The 20,157-nt window shown below is 34.0% G+C and overlaps 1 protein-coding gene across 1 annotated transcript; it reads left to right on the top strand.

Moving 5' to 3' along the window:
• The first annotated feature begins 6,054 nt into the window (after positions 1-6,054).
• Positions 6,055-19,908, top strand: LOC105042106 (probable peroxygenase 5). The gene is made up of 6 exons (XM_073253812.1): positions 6,055-6,198; positions 6,293-6,400; positions 6,516-6,601; positions 13,723-13,817; positions 19,328-19,453; positions 19,567-19,908. The coding sequence occupies exons 1-6, from the start codon at positions 6,117-6,119 to the stop codon at positions 19,715-19,717; spliced, it is 648 nt and encodes a 215-aa protein (XP_073109913.1). The 5' UTR covers positions 6,055-6,116; the 3' UTR covers positions 19,718-19,908.
• Positions 19,909-20,157: the final 249 nt, after the last annotated feature.

Raw genomic sequence — 20,157 nt, 5'->3', positions numbered from 1 at the left:
TAAATTCTAAGTAGGAGCTTGAGGAGTAGATGTAAGTGCAAGGTTGGCACCGAACCACTATAAATCTTGATTATTTGTGTTGTGCTTATTTGCTCTCTTTCTAAATTTCTTTATTTTCTTGCATTCTTGCATCTCATTTCTACACCTTGCTTAAATCACTTACTATATATAACTTGCTCATTATTACTTAATCCTTGTGGTTCTAAATTAACTTTAAAATTTTAAAAATCCAATTCACCCCTTCCTCTTGGGTTGCATAGCTGGGCAACAACATTTAAACCCTCTTCTGGTTTATAGAATTTTTAGAGAGAGAAATTCATGAAGAAATAGAAGAAGTCTAGAGAGAAAAATTAGAGAGAGAAACTCTTAGAAAGAGAAAGTGGAGAGAGAAGGTAGAGAGAGGAGAGATAAGAGAAAGGAACTTCCTCTTTTTTTTCTTTTTCTTCTTTCTTTCTCTTTCTCTCTTCTTTCTCATTTTTCTTCTCTTCTTAGAAAGTAGGGTGGATGGCTTTAGCCGACCATCTACCCACGGCGTGGCCCCCGATGATGTTGGTGACCCCTTGCCCGACATTGATGGACCTCAATGACATGACCTCCACTGTCCAAGTGCCGCTTGTATCCGATAATGACAGCCGGTTTAAGGGAGAAGGAAAGAAGAATAGGGATGGTCCTGTTCTACACAAATTCAGCACCTCATAGGCCAATACCCTAGTTATAGGGACCCAATTTTAGACTAGAAGAAATAAAAGAGAAGGATCTCGGCCTTACCTGGACTTCGATAGGATCGAATGCCCAATTTGTCAGAAAAATCCCAAAGATCCTCCATGAAAAATCAAAGGAAAGTCAATAGATTTCTTGCCGGCTTTGGAGGGTGTTCGAGCAGGTAGCTAGGGGAAGGCATTTATAGACATGGATCTAGATTGGCTGTCTAGGATCTTTCCTAGCAAAATAGAGAAGGAAACTCCATCATCTTGTGCATGTGAGGTTTTTTTTTTTTCGTTTCATTTGGATTTGTGCTAGGGGTTTTGCTTAGATTTTTTTTTTTTTTGCAGGTTATTAATTTTGTCTTTCTTTGGATGCAGCTGACCATCAAGCTTCTTTGTTCAGTTGGCTTGGAGCATGGTACTACGATCGATGGGGTGAAGGATCTCTCAAGTGATGCCACAGTTGGGGTGTCTTCCTTTACAAAAGATGATAGCTATATTGAGGAGACAAGAGATGAGGTGGCTAGCTATGAAGTAAATGAAGCGGCAAGCATGGTTCCCTGAAATCCTTATTTTGAATGTAAGCGCCAATGATGATGGTCTTATGGAATTGTAGAGGGGCAGCCAAGCCATTCTTTTTCAATAATTTTAAGATATTGTTAGGAGGTTTGATCCGGTGTTATGTTGCATCTTGGAAACCTCTGGTGACTCATTGTGAGCTCAGAGAGCAATTTGGTAAAGATTGGAATTGGTTTGCCATTCCCTCGAGGGATATTTTGGTGGTATCATTATTGTTTGGAGGAAATTTTTATCCTAAGTTGATTTTTTTTTGGTTAATAAATAGGTTGCTTTTGATCTTCTTTCTCTTCCGAATATGCAGCCTTGGGTGGTAAGCGTTGTGTATGCTCACACTTGTGCTTTCCAGAGGCATATTTTCTAAGATGTGGTCTCTAATACTACTTCTTTGTCCTTGCCGATGCTCTTGTTAGGAGATTTTAATGTGATTGCCGATACTTCTGAGAAGAAAGAGAGTAAACCATATCATCTAAATAGAGGTATTAAAGAATTTTAAAATTGCATTTCAGATAATGGTTTGGTTGATCTTGGATTTTTAGGTGATCCTTTTATTTGGTGTGATAATAGATAGGGATGTGCAAGAGTATGGGAATGCCTTGATAGAGCTTTAGCCACTACGTCATGGGTCAATCTTTTTCCAAGACCAAAGTTACTCACCTTTCGAGGATTGGGTTAGATCATTATCCTATAGTAGTGAATATTCAGGAGACTAGTAAAAGGGGGCCAATCTTATTTCGTTTTGAATGCTTTTGGTTGTCATGTGACCAGGTTGTCCGTAGAGCATGGAAAGGATTTGCTGGTTTAATTGTCTCTTACATATAGAATACAAAAGCTCTTATATGCCATTCAGAGATCCTTGCAGAACTGGAACAAAAGAGAGGTTGGAGATTTATTCAAAAAAGTAAAATCCTTAAAATAGAAAATTACATCTATACAAATAGAGGACATTCAGCAAGGAGAATTATGTAGAAACAAGTATTCTAATCTTCTTAAAAGGTTGGGGGAACATGACAAAGTTTTGAGACAACAGGAATTATTGTGGCATTAGAAGTCTAGAATCTTATGGTTAAAAGAGGGGGATCGAATACTTCTTTCTTCCATTGATCTACCATCCTTCATCGCCAACGGAATAGAATTCATAAGTTATTAATAGTGATGGCTTGGAAATCACCTCTAAAGTAGTATAGGATGCTTAATTCTCAGAATTACTTTCAAGGGAAGTGTGTCTTAATTTGGTGATGTTCCTATTTTTCTTCCACTAGTTGATTTTCATATTGATAGTGAGCTCAATTGTTCTCTTACAAGGGCAGTGACGGAGGACGAAATTGTTGATACAATCAAATGTTTGCCTTCTGAAAAAGCTCCTAGCCTGGATGGTTTTTCTTATTCTTTAAATTTTTTGGTCTATTATCAAACTGATGTTGTTACTACGGTGTAGGAAGTTTTTGTTATGGAAATTATGTCAGCTGCTTGGAAGAAAACATATGCTATCTTATTCTCAAGAAGACTTCTGCCCAAGAACCAAGGATTATAGACCAATTAGTTTGTGTAATGTTCTCTATAAAGTAGTAGCCAAAATTTTGGTCAACATGATGAAAATCTTATGCCTAAATTGGTATCTATTGAGCAGGGTGTTTTTGTGGCAGGTAGAATGATTTTTGATAATATCTTGTGACCCAAAAGTGATGCATTCTTTGAAGTTTGCTCCTAAGAGTAGAGCACTTATGATTATTAAAGCTGATATGGAGAGAGCTTATAATCGCATAAAGTGGTAGTTTTTAATGGAAGTATTAAGGCACGTACTTTGGGTTTCATGAATTATTTCTGACTTAGGTGCAAGCTTGTGCAAGTCAACCTTCATTTTTTGTGCTTATAAATGGTCTCCAACTCCATGGTTCTCTTCTATTATTGGGCTTCATCAAGGTTGTCCCCTCTCCCTATTTTTGTTTGTGTTATATTCAGAGATGCTAAAAAAATCACTACAGAAGGCTATTATAAATGGCGCTTTGACAGCCTATGACCCGATAAAAATGGTTCCCATATATCGCATTTTATGTTTGCTGACGATCTCTTTTTATTTGTGAAGGCTATAGTCTAGAATGCAAGAAATTTGAGGATGATTTTGATTGATTATTGTCAACAGTTGGGACAACTTGTAAATGTTGATAAATCACATGTACTGTTTAGCCCCAAAATTGATCCATAGTTGAAGAACAATATTACGACTATTCTACAGGTAGGGTGAAGGAGGATCTTAATTATCTTGGATTTCTTTGCTGAATATGAAGATGAAGTTCATGTTAAACTATAGTAGAATATCTTGAGCATGTCTGGGCTTAAGTCTGACTGTACATGGCTCTTCAGCCAAACCACTACTACCTTTGCGCAAGCAGCAGCAGAAGAAGATAAAAGACAACCAGTAGCCCATAACAAGCAAGCTGAGTGGTCTTTACTATGCTTACTTGATTTTTTCTTATATTCATCTACTTATAATTTTTATATAATTAGTATTATATATTTAAGAAATTAATTTTTATGAATTTTTATGAAGATCCATGTGAGCATGTATTTAGTCACATATCGGTTATTTTTTGGGAAGACTTGAGCACTTATACAAAGCTAAGGAATTCAAATATTATCTTCAGCTAGTCTTTTTAGATAAGGTCCTGAATTGCTACAATAATATCAGAGCCGACCCAGCTTATAACCTATATGGATTAGCGGATACTATAGTACGAATTTATTGGGATAGATTATATATGAACTGATTATGATATTTATGAAGAGATGCATGAATTTAGATCTTTAGCCTGGTGAGTTTGCTAGAACTTTAACAACGAAGGCATATATAAGGACCCATATAGGCATGTATTTAGTTTCATATCAATTTTTGCTGAAAAGATCTTCGTATTTATATATGATAAAAAAATTTAAATAATATCTTCTGACTAATTTTTTTTTGGGTGAGGTTCTGGATTGTTAAAATTTTTTCACCTTTTATCATCTCTAAATAAAGAAAAATTGCTGTGCATGACCGCTTAGCAGTAGAATCCTAGAAATTAATTATACCAAGCAAAAGATATTGGATAAACTCCATTACCATGTGTCAGATAGAGGTTTTTATTTTGTAATATGACCCCACCTTCTATTGTACTGCCTTTGTAAATTATATATGCTTCCCATCACATGCCATATGGCACATAAAATCTTTTAAGCATCATTGTTGGGCTGGATGGCATTATTCAAAACAAGATTCCAATTACGAGGCCAGATTCTTCCATCAAAAAAAAAAAAAAAAAAAGAATCAATCAAAAAAAATTATGAGACCAGAGTCTTGAGATTGCATATTAGATAATATTTGTTGGCTTTTTTTGTTTGGAAGGTTGGATCGTTGATGCACTTTCCGCACATCAATACAAAAAGCAATCCCGGAGATCAGCAAGGAAAGTGCTACGAGTACAATGGCATTCGGCGAGCCATAGTCAGTTAAGTTTTTAGTCAATTTTGCCTTTTGACGTTAGAGATGAAAATAATATATATATTATTCATTCAGATTTATTTTCGTATCCGAATCAATTCGGATATGGACAGAAATTTAAAATCCAACTAATATCTGTATCCGTATCTATATTCATCAAAGAAAAATAGATATAAATATGGATAGACAACCATCCAATCCGTATCTGAATATTTGAATTTATATATAATCTTATATAATTTTATATAGTATTTATTAATTTTTAATAAAAATATACAACCATATAAATACCTTATTAACTTGCTCTATCATTTATTAGTAATATTTCTAATTTTGTAGTCCTAAAGTTCAATTATCTAAACTATATTTGTAATTACATCTATATTTTTATGATCTGAATTGTATCCACATTCATTTAAAATAAATATAGATATGAACTTTTATATCAAAATAATATTATATCCGTATTTATATTCATCAAATAAAATAAATATAGATATAGATATATTAGTATTCGATTCATATTCGATCTTATTTTAGCTTCTTTTTTTTTTTTTTGACGCAACAGTGTTGTACGTATCTTTTTGGTCTTTCTCTTTCAAGGGATTCTCTATCTGTATTGTCTTGGGGATTTGGGGTTCACATCAATGTCTCAGGATAGAGCTTCAAGTCCACGGCAATTTATAAAGCTTGAAACGTAGTCCAGCAGATGTCGAGCTGTATTATTGCCTTAACGGCTGTTCAGGCTATCATATCCACTCGATACGTAACTAACTTATAAGAAAGCAACTATTCCGCGATTGCTTCCACTCAACATGAAACAAATTTAAATGCTGAAGGCCAGGAAGGATTGAATTTTGGAGGAATAAATATTTTAATTTTCTTCTTAAGGAACTTCCGCCAATCAAACGCGTTGGAATGCGAATATAATTAGGCAAGAAAGTCATCCATTCCAATTCTATTTCAGAGACCAAAGGGAGAAGCAATGCAAAAGCCATTCTCTCTTCTTATAAAGATAAAGATAGAGGGAACCTCGGAACAAGGCCACTTTGCTTTTCCCTTATTCTCTCTCTGGATCATTCAAAAATAATAATAAAAAAAAAATGCTGTGCAAGATCATCTCCGGCTGCAAGTCCACGCCTCATTTGCCTCATTTATATATGAAGTTTGGAACGTGGCAAGCAGTGGTTCACTCAGCACCCGTCGAGCGGTCTTTAGTGCCTTTCACGGCTGCTCAGGCGATCGCTTCCACGTAAATGTGGTCCGTTAAACAAATTTTTAAGTGGAGAGTGCACCACCCCAAAGCGAAGCAAAGCAAACCCCACTTCCCTCCACTTTCTGTCTCTCTCTTTATAAAGATGGAGGGAACCCAGGGACAAGGCCACATTGCTTTCCCTAGTTCTCTCTCTACAATGTCGTCCTCATCGTTATCTTCTCATGGTACTACTTATCCATTAATTTTTCCAAACAAATGGATCTCATGGCTTCCTTTTGGACCACAATTCTCCGATTAATTTGGGTTTGTCATGTACAGGGGAGGAGGAGGAGACGAACAGCGGTGACCTGACTCCGCTGCAGAAGCACGTCGCCTTCTTCGACCGGAACAACGACGGAGTAATCTATCCCTGGGAGACCTTCCAAGGTCTCCTCTCTCTCTCTCTCTCTCCCGTGTCATTCGCATTCTTTTGTTGTTTATTGTTATCTAACCATAATGTGTTGTGTTGATGCGTGGATTTTGTTTATTTATTGTTTGTTAGGGTGTCGTGCGATTGGGTGCGGCGTCGCTTTGTCCACGTTCAGTGCCTTCCTAGTTAACGGCTCCCTCGGCCCCAAAACTCGCACCGTACGTTCTGGTTTTTCCTGTTCTTCTCCTTTCTTCTTTCTTGCAATGGTGTTATATGGAACCCCGGGTGTCGGATGTTCTAAGTATTTGATGTCCATTTTATGAACTTCCACTTGCCACAACTCTTAAGTTTACAAAAAATCTATATCTAAATATTGGAATTAGCTCCAGTTAAGGATCAATTTAGACGGTGGGATTCAAAATCCTATAAAATTCATGGTCCAAACATAAAAAATAATGGACTGTAAGCAGGTCAAGCCATTTGTTTATAAATATCCATAACTATTTTTTGAATGGACCGATCCGGATCCCATAGGAAGAAAAAAATGACCTCAACAGGTCATTTTTTTCTTTCTATGGGATCTGGACTGCTGAGGTCATTTTTTTCTTCCTATGGGATCCGGACCAGTCCACTCAAAAATGATCCTACATACTTATAAATATAGGATATGATCAATTTATAATCCAATATTTTTTATGGTTGACCATGAATTCTATAAGATTTTGGATCCAACCATCCAAACTGCCTAAATAGGAATTTTTTGGTTTGGATCAAGTAAAGTCTTTTTTTTTTTTTAATCTTTTTGGGATTTATGTGACTATGGAATGATCAGAGTTTAAGTAAAATCAGATCAAAAGCTTGGGTTTTAACATTCCAGAGGCATCAAGGAATGTGGGCCGACAAAATTTAAGTTCAAACAATTAGTTTATAATTACGAACTATACTATATGGGTCCATATGGATTTCACAATATGGTATGGTGGTCTAAGAAAGCTTCATGCTACATTGCTTGGGCTAGGTTAGGTTTTACTCAAATATGGCTTCTTAAAAATTACATGCAGCTATTTTTGCCTCCACCCCCGTGCCCAAAAAAAAAAAAAAAATTGGATCAAAACAGGTGAGCATTTTTGATATATGTGACCATAGAATCATCAAAGGTTAATAAGATTATATCAAAAGGCTTGGGTTATAACATTTTAGAAGGGTTATAATTAAGAATTGTAATATGGTCCCCATGGATTTTATACTATAATTTAGTTTGATAAAAGCTTCATGTTTTGAATTGCCTGGTCTAGGTTAAATTTCACCTAGATATAGCTTCTGATAAATTACATATAGTTGCATGACTACAACTTGGTTGGACCCAGCCTAGTCCTTAACATTTTTGATCTCCTATGGGTTAGGCTTCCTTTTAGAGTAACGGGAGGTTTGCTTTTCTGTTGTAGAAATTCAGGATAACAAATTATGGAGAAATTCTAGAATAATACAGCAAGGAGAAGAAGCTGGTTGTCCAATAAGAACGATGTAAGAGAATATGAAATAACTTTAGAAAGATTGTGATGGCTGTTTCAATATTTGTTGGAAGAATATGACTTGCCCCTTTTCACTTGTGCGTTAGGCAATGTCCAGGTAGTCACCCCTTCCAGTTGGAGGAGTCTCCTTATTTTACGTTTCAATCTAGTAGTTTGTTTTCCCTTGTATCTGGAATAGATAACTCCACTTCGTGGGTTCTTAAGCATTTCCTAATAATAATGAGTTTAAAAAATATAAAATAAAGGAAGAGCTGCTTATGAAACTTATAACCATAACAAAAAAAAGTATAAGACAAATTTAAATTTAAATTTTTTGGAGCTCCCATTGAAATATTTGGCTTCTTTGTTGGTGGAGTTTTGGATTTGTCCCAGATTGGATGAGATAAGAAAAAGGGGCGGAGGCCTCTTCTATACAAAGAGGGTCTCTCTCTTTTAAGGAAGTCAACTTTTGTTGAGGCCTCTCTTGGAAGGAAAAAGGAGTTTGGTTTCATTTGCTTTGGACCAATGGATATTTTGTTTTGGTCCATAGTTGTCGGACCCATTATTATTATTATTTTTATCATCTATGTTTAGAAAAGAAAACATAAAATAGAGTTGCATTGGATTTGTCCTAATGGATGTCTAATTAACTAATTATTTTCTTCCAATAGAGTTGTACTGAAGGCTAGATAGTAATGCAATAAAAACCTCTTCTCTATATCTCTCACATACATGTCATCAAAACCATTTACTATATTAAGTTATATTTCTTTTTCCTTATTTCAAGTTGATAGCTTTGGTGCCAAAGATCCTTGGTGAGATCTGGAAAATTTTAGGCATTCAATCTTAGAGATAAGATTTTCATAAGTTTATTGTATTTATATTGGAAAAATGACAATCCTAACAAAAATATACAAATTAGTGTGCCTTGTGTCACGGACCAACAATCCTAAAGCTTAAACTATTAGAAGGATTGATCTAGGTTGATAAACCTATGTGGCACTCCTTTTAATTAGTTAGTGTGGAAGTATGACAATCACCCTATCCAATCTCATAATGCCCTTATCACAATTGGCTTCTCCATGTGAGAGGGAAGGTCCATACATGGCCTAGGTCCTACTCGATCCTACCAAGTCTTCAATCTTGATATACTTTGTCTTCGATCTTGATATACCTTAATGAGGGCCCACATGACTAATAAAGTTTGTGATGCACCATGGACTTGGTTTTGTTACCACATATCAAGAATTCATAACTTAAAAGCTTAAGCTGTTGAGAAGAGGATAGATTCGGACTTGTAAACCTATGTGGCACCCCTTTTATTAGTCAATATCGAATTGTGACAATCTTTCCTAATCTTTCCTACTCAATCTCATGATGCTCTCATCATAATTGGCTCCTACTCGAGAGATATGGGGGCACCAACAGCCCGCATCCTACTTGACCCTATCGGATCCTCGTTGATCCTAGTATCCCTTAGTGAGAGGCTCAGGTGACTATTAAAGATTGTGATACACAATGGGTCCAGCTCTAATACCATTTGTCAAGATTTTGTACTATAAATGCTTAAGTTGTTAGGAGAAGGCCGGCCTAGGCTAATAAACCCATATGACACCTTTTTATTAGTCAATATGGGACTATGACATTTATCTAGCCAAAATTTCATTCTATTACTTCTTTCTTTTATTTTCTTTCTTTTATGAGTTTTTTTTTGCATAAAACCTACAAATATAGCTTATTTCATATTTACCTTCTGAAAATTATTATTTACATATATACTCCTCAAATCATCCTTATTTTGCATGGATAATCCTCTTGCTGGATTTTTTTATGATGATGTTAGTAGATAACCATTTTGAGCATCATTTGATACTATTGCCCTTTTATGTTAATAGTCATGAAAATAATTTGATAATCAGTTTGTAATAAAAAGAGCTATATTTTTATATGAATTTTTCAAGGGCATTAATGCAAAAGGATAATAAAATTATTTTATAATTTAAATGGCTATTTATTGACACCCTCAAGTAAAATTTTAATGAGAAGGGTATTTAGAAATGAGATGATTCTGGGATATATGTATATATAGTAATTTTTAGAGGGTAAATATACAATACACTATATGTACAAGGCACCAAAAATCTTTTTAATTTTAATTTAACTGCCTATTCCCAATACTATTCTCTCTCCTCTTTTCTCGAAAAATTGAAAACAAAAAGGTTACTTACCTTGGAAGTTTATTGGTCTTATTAAAAGGCTAAGTTGGCAAATAGAAGTTTCGATTCCTGTTGAAAATAAGTTTAGTAGCACCTATTTACTTCAGATAAAAATACTGTACCTAGCTAAGATTGCCTACATTAAAAAAGAAAAGGAGAAAAGGAACAAAAGCTTCTAGAATAGTCTAACAAAGTTTGTGAAATAGACATGGACATCAAGCTGGGCAGCCTATTATACGGCCCGACCCGATATGAATTGTTGCGGCCCACTTACTACAGTAACAAATCGTGCCAAGCATGGCACATATAAGGGGACAGACTGGGTTGGAGGTTTTACGACCTGCGGCTCAGATATAACACGGCTTATAAGGCCTGGACTGACACGACCCACAAACCAAGCATGGCCCGGCCTACACGCCTGCACGGCCCCCTTAAGATGGGTCGTGCCTTGGCATGGCCTGTTGATATTACTTTTCCAAATTATCCCTAAAATTAGCCATTTTATGGCTGTTGGAAGATTAAAATTATAAAAATTTAAAAAATATTATTAAAAATTAAAAAAAAAGATAGTCTTTATGGACCGTGCCTAAGGAGCCCATTAGGACCATGGGCCTAATGGACCAACAAATTGTACTTGGTGTGGCCCGCCATCCTGACCTAGGCAGTGCCAGTCAGAATTTTGTTAAAATGAGCCGTGCTGTCAAACTTTTGACACGGTGAGCCTGGGTCGTACCATGCCAAGTATGGTCCATTGCTCATCCCTAATGTAAAGTAGATAAAATGATGCTACTGATAGAGGTTGTGCGGAGGATGCTGGATAATGTAAGGAAAAATGAAGTACGGAGAAGAAGAGAAAAAGCAAGCACATACCACCCATTCATTTTTCAAAATAGTTCACTACCTTTTGTTTCCATCTGCATTCCACCATATCTTGTCAAGGATTCATTTTAACAGAATCTTTTGGATCCTTGTCACAAAGGGTCACATGAATGAGTGCATTACAACTAAAGCATCATCTTGACATTTGAAAAAAAATGTTTATGTCTTATTTTTAACCCTAAGATTATATTATTATGTCATAAAGGAATTGATTTCAAAGTAAGTCCATAAGTGAGATAAACAAGAAGACATTTTTTTTTTTTTACATATGAAATTGTACAGAGTTCATCTTTAAATTGCAAACATTTATATATTGCTGCCAACCATATGAAGATAAACCATAGGAAATTATTAAATCAACTAGTTATATCAAAGAGGAATCTATTTCCAGGATATACTTTAAAATGTACCCTTCATCCCAATGGCTGAATTCAGAACTAATATATAAAGCTTTGATTCTTAGCAAAAAAGAAGAAAAAGACAAGAAGTTGAAACCTATATGGATTATACTGGAAATCACCAACTTGGTAGAAAATTCAATTTCCATTTTAGAGATATTTATATAGGTTCAATCAACATTACTACTTGTGGCGTCCCATTAATTTTGTTGTACATTGATTTAGCCCAAGAAATTTTCAAATAGTTTATGATTGAAAATGCTTTTGTTTTCAAAACAATTACCTACACCAAAATCGCAATTGCTGCTTCCATGGACAAAACTGACTACATTATTCCTTGATGAATAATTAAAAGCTCCTACTTTGTTTTTTGATAAGCAGTAAAATCTCCTTTATTAAGCAATTTTTCCTGCAAGACATTCTTGTGGCATGAGGAAAACAGCTTCATCAAAATTACCTCCTGATATAACTTTTAAAAAGTTTCATTTTTTTTTTTTAATCATGTCTTTACTTTACACCCTTCTTAGAGGATCTTCATCAAACTATATATTTTTCAAAGAAATGGATATCTTTTTCCTGGGAAATGTTTTAACATTATTAATATATTCAGTCCTACGATGATGCTATGTAAAATTCTTAATGATTTTTTGTGATAGACAACTAAAATAATGATATTGAGCAACGAAGTACGGATAGTTGAAATTTCATATGATGTACTGACGTTGGACACGCATCATATATTGGTACTTGTTGGATGCATTCTAGGACATATTTCGGACATTTATTTTAGGTAACCATTCATCAAAATTTTTTAATGATTTTAGATACTTCTGTGATACATTTCAGACACTCACCTACTAGGAATGAATAGCAAAAAGATTAATAAAATTTCGATGCTATCACAATTCACACATGTAGATTAGATTATTTATATGGTTGAGCATAAGTTTAAAATGGCAAAGTTAGGTATAATAATCTGCTGGCACTGAGCTGAACATAATGGTCCACATGCTTATGCATTACAAACATATGAATGAATGAATATTTTTGACACACACGGTACAAACATATGTACCCCTGTGCTGTACTGTTGATGACATGTGGGAACAACATGTAAGAAAGATTTGTTAGTATAAGCAGGTGCCTTACTACTTGATGGAACATTGATTTATTTTGGTGAAGAAAAGAATAAGAAGAAAAAGAAAAGAGGATAAAGACAGCGAGATGACAAAATGCAAAGAAGATGACATGAAATAGTATTCGACTAAAATTTTCTGAATAAAACAATAACATATTATAAACTAAGAATCTTTTTGAGCCCTTTGTGTGAAGATCCCAAAATTATTTTATGACAAAATCCTGTAACCTGGGGGCTTCTTAACCCGATTGATAGCCAAGATATGACTTCCATCTCTAAAATCGGTTATGGCATAAATCTCACTAAGACAAATAAAAAATTTCTATACAAAATGAATTTCTAAACCTACTTCAACTAGAGTTATTGTTGTAGCAAGACGCCAAATAAAAGAAAAATTCAAGAAATAAAAATCAATGCAAACTTAGGATTTACATAAAAATCATTTAAATCAAAGGAGAAAACCATGAGTAGAGAAAGTTGGAGATTTTTCACTATCTTGAAAGCTAGGAATTATAGAGTACAAAAAAAAAAAAATTCTAAAAAAGTTTTTGCACATCCAAAGATAATATATCTAATCAAAATAGGTACGCAGAGATATCAATAAAATTAGATCGGATCCGTACTGCAGAGGCTCCACCCCCGCACTAATTCCAATCGAAGCGCCACATCATAATGATAACGGTATCGAACCTTTCTATTTATTGTGCTATGCTACACTCCACCCAATGAAATGGAAAAGCTTTTATTAATTTTATGATCAGTGCTGATCTAAATGCAAGACACCTTTACAGTTGTTAATTTAAAGACTTATATATATATATATGAACCATAAACTAATATTTGAAATTCAAATAGTTTTAGAAATACATGGAATGTAGAACATAATACGTTGAAATCTTAATATCTAAAACTTTATCTTGTGTTCAGTTTAAATATGAAAACTTATGGAGTCTATGAAGATGCACATGATATTAGTTGTTTTTCCATTTCATTTCAGTTCACTTCAGTTCATGAACTGAGTGTCATCTTTCAAACACAAATAGTTACTTCTTAACTCCTTTTCAAATTAATAGTTGCTCACCTTATGGACCTCAATTGACATGAATAATCTATTGGGAATATGTAAAGCTTACTTTGCAGCATATCCAGTTTCCTTTAATATTCCTCTGAATATACCTTTTTGTTGACCTTGTACAGGGAAAAATACCTTCACCCCTTCTCCCTATTTACATAAAGAATATCCAGAAAGGCAAACATGGAAGTGACTCTGGTGTCTATGATAGCGATGGGAGGTAGCATCATATACATTATCTGTTTCTATAATTGCAGGATGGCAAGATTATTCAAAAAAGTTATTGAACATCTTTTAGAATTATAGTAATGTTAACATATCATATTTGATATTTCATAAACACACTCATTCCAGAAAAATGGTGTTTTTTAAATGAAAGATGCTCCAGTATATGTAGTAAATATAAAATGAAAAATTCATACAACTGATTTCTTTTTACATAAATTGCTACATTCTGCACCAACTCATCAACTCGAGACAAAACCATAGTAATACATGTATATAGTCTGCAGCTTTACAAAAAAATGTTTGGAAACAAAGATTTTGGAATCTGCAAACATTTGTATTATGCGTAGGACTTAATAAAGGATTTTTATGTTCAGTTTTTTTTTCCCCCTCAAAAGGTAGATAAGCATACAGGCAAGAAAAAATCACTTGCAAGCACACTTGCAATATAGACGTCCATTATAATTGCAAAAGACAGGGCAGCAAACGTGCAATCAAATCATAAATAGAATTTATAGCATATGTACAAGTGTTGACAATTACAATATTTATATATGAGCAAGATTTTTATGTGGTTCACCTGGAAGTTTAAGCTTCCTTACAATCTTTAACCTCTTGAAGAGGGTAAACTGCACCTTCAACATAGATTTGCCTTCTTTTGGTGGAAAATTGAAGAGAAAAAAAGTGACTTCAATTGACGAAGACCTTTTGAAGATCTTTGATATATAAAAATACTCTTTAGGAAACTCCTGATTTCGTTCTTCATTTTAGTGTTCTTTCCTTAGCCTCCTTGCCAATCTCTTTTTCTTAATTCTCTTCCTTCACAATTACTAGGTCATCTTATAAGATGCCCAACAAAAGCTACATAGGACCATCTTTACCGTCCATAATGATTGATGAGAGGCCTCTTTTTTGACATATAGCAGCAACAAAACAATGCCTCAGTAAGAAGAAGTCAGATCTTGGAATTATGACGCCAAAAACTCAGCCTTTGTTCAAGACTTTGCAACTCTTCATTCCAACTGTTCTTTTAAGAACCAAAACTCTCTCATACCTATTCCCTCAGCAATTCTGCTCCTCAAAGTAGCCCCTTCTTTTCTCATTTTCGAGTTTACAGTCTTATATAGCAAATCATTCGAGCTTTATGAATTTCTACCCTTGATGAGACGCAAAATAAGTCTTTCGAATGAAGTCCCATAATTTGTAAGTATGACTAAATTAGCAAGCCAACCTACTTATGTTGGCTTGTCTTAGAATATAGGATATAACCATCTCATAAAACCGAGATCATAAGTGCTAAATTATCAAGCAATGTGCATCCATCACTACCCAAATCGTTTTATCTAACAATTGCAATGCTTTTCTAATTGCCTCCTTGATGGCAACTAATTCTCCATATTAGGATCCAAATTCGTAATTTTGATGATCTATGCAGGTTTGTGGTTATCTCACATCAACTATATACTTTGTAGATCCTGAGTACTTATACAAGCAAAGGAATCCAAACAATACTATCTGACTAATCTTTTTAGGTGAGGTCTTGAATTGTTTCAAATGGTAATAGAGTGGACCTAAGTCATGGCCCATGTGGAGCAGAAGACACTGGCATGGAATTAACAACATGCTGATCGTGGTATTTGTGATAAGATTTATAGCACTTGTGATTGGATGAAGGGATTTGGACCTTTAGTTTGGCTTAAAAAAGTGGAGTATGTAAGGATCTAGTCCCACATCATCATATGCGCTGGGTGGATCTTTTGTATTTATATAGGACCAAAGGGCACAAACAATACTTTCGATCTATCCTTTATAGGCAAGGTCTTGCGTTGTTGGAGCAACCTAAGTAGCTATTGCCCATATATGTTTTCTATGGTCATCTTTGAAAACAACATATAGCCAAATGCGTTATTTAGATTTCTACTCGAGGCACAAGTAGCTAATTTAAACCAACCCTGAGCTCGTTGCTCATGGCCTTAAGTAATCAAATCTTCAGCATACCAGCCTCATATATACAAATCGTATTCTAGCTGATTTGTACCAGAGCAGTCTTGAATTGGTATTGTATGAGCAAGTATGCCCTCAAAATGGCTGAACTAGGTCTAGGCCACTTTTATCAGGAGGGACTGGGCCTGAATTGGCCTTAACTTGCACGGAATTGAGTAATACCATCTGGCCATCTGGTACTGCTTGGGATGGCTTTAAAACATGTCTTTTTATTTTTTTATACCATTTGAAGGTGGGAACGAAACTCTAAGGGGGTAGACTACTAATAGATAGACAAAGTATTGAACTTAATTAGATAAATATCATTTAAGTAAATGGTTTCCATTTACCTAGGATATAAGATGTTTAGAAAGAACACCCCCAATTTGAGTTAAATATTCGATCAAAAAATTGACTTTTTAGGTAACATAACTGGTCAAAATATCAGCAAACTTGGAAAATTTCCCATTAAAATCACCATCACATGGCCATAATAAGCATGTTCAACGATTCCATCCTGTTAGGTTTCTTCTTAATTCTCTTTCTCCTCCAAGCACCACAAGGAGGCAAGGGAACCAACAGAACTGCAATCTTTCAACTTAATAGCAATATGAAGCAATATCATCTTAGAAGTTGGGTAGCAAAGCAGCAAACAAAGATCAGATTCTGGGCTTTATTTCAAGGGACAGAATGAAATGAATAAATTAGATTTGTCCTAATTAGATTATTTGCAACCCATAATCTTACCGTAGCAGCTGACCATGATAGTATCTTCCACCTTTTATGGACAAGAGTCTACCAAATAGAAGAGAAACCATCAACAAAAGTAGCCTATAGTTGAAAAATCAGTACAAGTAGCTTAAAATTTTTTAGATCAATCTCCATTTAGGGCTTGTTTGGATTTTTCTCATTGATTGGGTTAAAATTTCATAGGAACTGGGCTTGTCGGTCCATTTATTTTACATTCTGTAACCCTCTATTTGGTATGAAGGATGAATAGAGGAGGAAGGATGGATGAGAGAGATGATAGATGGAAAATGATGGATGGGAGAGATGGAAGATATTTGGTGAAACGTGGAATGATGGATAGAAATAATTTTTCCTTTTATTTGGAATAGGACGAATGAAAGGAAAGATGTATGACATTTATATAACATTTTTACAAGACTACCCTTTGATAAAAATATTACTATTATAAATTTATAATACTTATTTATACTAAAGAAGTAAACAATATATAAACTTATAATCATTATAATCTATAATTACATAAAAAATTATATAAATATTTAATTTAATTTAATTCAATAAATAAATTTGTGAATTAATTATTAATAAATTAATTATATAAATAACTAATTAATTTAAAATTTAAGTTAAATGGTTAATTAATATTATACAAATAGCTAACTAAAAATAGTAAATAAAAATAGAGAAATAGAAGATAATTTTAATTATCAATATTATATACTAGATTAAAATGGTTAGTAATAAATCTAAGTAGTATATGATTAAATGTATATATAAAATATATATAAATAATATGCATAAAAAAGTGAAGAAATATTATAGTTTTGTCAAAAATTTAATAAGAGGTAATTTTATCAATGCAAAAATCCATCTATCAATGCAACGTCCATCCTTCCTTACATCCTTCTAATTTGGGAGGATGCAAATTGGTGGGCTAGGGTGGATGGATAATCTCTTTTTTTTAATCCATCCTTCTTATAACTTTTTGAACCAATTGATGGATAGAGTCTATCCATTCTTTCAACCTCATCCATCCACTCTCTCATGATTCCAACCAAATATGGGATAAGTGTTTGTCTATATTTAGCTCAAATCCTAATCTTTGGGCTGTAAGAAGAAAAGAAAGGTTGATGGAGCCCTTTATGTTCTTTCTATAAGATTTGGGCTGGATAGTATTTAGTTGATACAAAGTCATGCGTGAATGGATGGTCTAATCTATAATTTTTATAGAATTTTTAGTCCAATGCTATAGAAATATCCAAGTAGGTCCCAAGAGTCTATTTGGATGGTTGGGGCCCAATACAACCATCAAAATCAGGTTGGGCACTCTTAAAAAAGGCTTGGACCAGTCTGAGTTTGATGGTTGTATTGGGGCAATCCATAAATCTTATAGGATTCTGGGCCCAAATATCCAAACTGACACTTAATATTGGGGTTTTCCAATATCACCAAACTTGCCTCCTTACCAATTATTCTGATTGCCTTAAGCCACATACCTATCATTATCATCTAGGGAACAGCCGTAGAAGTTTCTTATATCATCCAACAATTATAGGAATTAGCAAATTATAACGGCTATGGAAAAGTTTTAAAATTCCAACTTGCTTAATGAAGTATCCACTAATAAAAGAAGAATACTTGCCAACATTGTTTAGATCATCACCAAGATTAATGTTGTACAAAGTAAATTACAAATCTAATTCTTCCTTTCTTTTTGCTTAAATTGTCTTGTAGGAGATCTTGGTAACCACCAAATGGTCAATTAAGACCTTTGGCAACATAATTGATGATGCATACTTTTCTTATATTTTATTTTTGAGAAAATAATGGTGGGCATGCCACAATCCGGAGTCGAATTCAAAATCTTCCTTGAGCAGAGGGGAGCCAATTGTGTTCAAATTACTCCGTTTGGCATAGTATATGCTTTTTATCTACTGGGGTTTATGTATATAGCTTGTTTATTAAGTTTGGTAGTCAATACCTCTTTATTTAGCTGCATTGCACTTGTTTTCTAGATTGCCTGATGGATTGTGAGTAGGGCTGAATTAGATTAGATACGGATCTGATACCAGTATATCCATATCTATATTTATTTTATTTGACGAATACAAATATGAATATGGATATTATTCGGATACAGAAATTCATATCCATATTTGTTTTAAATAGATATTGAAACAATTTAGATACTGAAAGTAGGGATATAATTATGGATATAACTTAGATAATTAAATTTTATGACTAAAAAATTAAAGATATTACTAAATCGATGATAGATCAAGTTAATAACATGTTTATATTTTTCTTAAAAATATATTTTTAAGAAAGTTACTAACATGGTTGTATATTTTTTTTTAAAATTAATAAGTGCTATATAAAATTATGTAAGAATATATATAGATTCGGATATTCGGATACGGATCGGATAGTTATCTATTCATATTCATTTTTCTTTGATGGATATAGATATAGATATGGATATTAGTCAGATCTTTAAATTTTTATCCATATCAAGATTGATTCGATATAAAAACAGATCTAGACAGATAATATCCATAGCACTTTCACCCCTAACTATGAGAGAGAGCTAGCTGCCCTCTCCCACTACTTTCTGAAAAAAAAAGCATGATGAATTGTTCCAAGAATAACCTACTCATTTAATTAATCATGGATTTTTTATTCCTTTTATCAAATATGTAGAAAAAATGAGTGTTTACAATTTTTTAGTTAAATTTTAGATTGTTGATTTGACTTAAGTTATTTAAATTTCAGGTTTGTTCCTGCAAAATTTGAGGAGATGTTTAAGAGGCATGCTCACACTAATCCTAATGCACTGACATCGAAAGAGTTGGATGAGATGCGTCAAGCAAATCGAGTTCCGAAAGACTACAAGGGATGGTAGGTTTTGGAAGCTATGAGTCTCAAGAAATTCCAGTATTGTGAGCCAAATACAAGTATAATCAAGTCATTCTCATAGGTCCAATGAGCCTCATTTTGGGACTTGTTTGTAGGTTTGCTAGCTGGACAGAATGGAAGATCTTGTTTGTTCTCTGCAAGGACAAAGATGGATTGCTTCACAAGGAGACCATAAGAGCTGTCTATGATGGCAGTCTATTTCTTACAATGGAGAAGGAGAGAGAGCGTTCTCAAAATAAAGCATGATGATCGATACGTAGCATGGAGAATGGATTGTGTGAAACAGACTTTTTCGTTAAACATATTGTGTAATTATATTTCAGAATATTGATTACCTTGTAGCATTGTGAATCCGTATATTATTGGTAATACTTGTAAATTGACAATTCAAATTTCAAAAATAAACTAATGGAATATTGAGGGTTTTTCTATTCCACTTAAGGAAGAGAGAATTTATCGATCAATGGAAAGGGAACAAAGGATCTGATGCAGTTCACTGAAATTCTTTTCCATCTTCTTGGAAATTGAACAACCGAGAGCCAAACTGGCACAAGCACTGAGAGTAGAGGTTAGATCTTTCAGCTGTTTTCAGGGTCATCCCAAAGCACTAAAAACTTGAGGGATCAGCGAGCTGTTTCGCTGTTTCTCATCATAGGATTAGAGAGATGTCTTCATTTTTTTCTCTA

The sequence above is a fragment of the Elaeis guineensis genome, chromosome 3, assembly GCF_000442705.2.
Source record: "Elaeis guineensis isolate ETL-2024a chromosome 3, EG11, whole genome shotgun sequence".
Taxonomy (NCBI): Eukaryota; Viridiplantae; Streptophyta; class Magnoliopsida; order Arecales; family Arecaceae; genus Elaeis; species Elaeis guineensis.
This window is presented reverse-complemented; position numbering and strand designations above follow the sequence as displayed.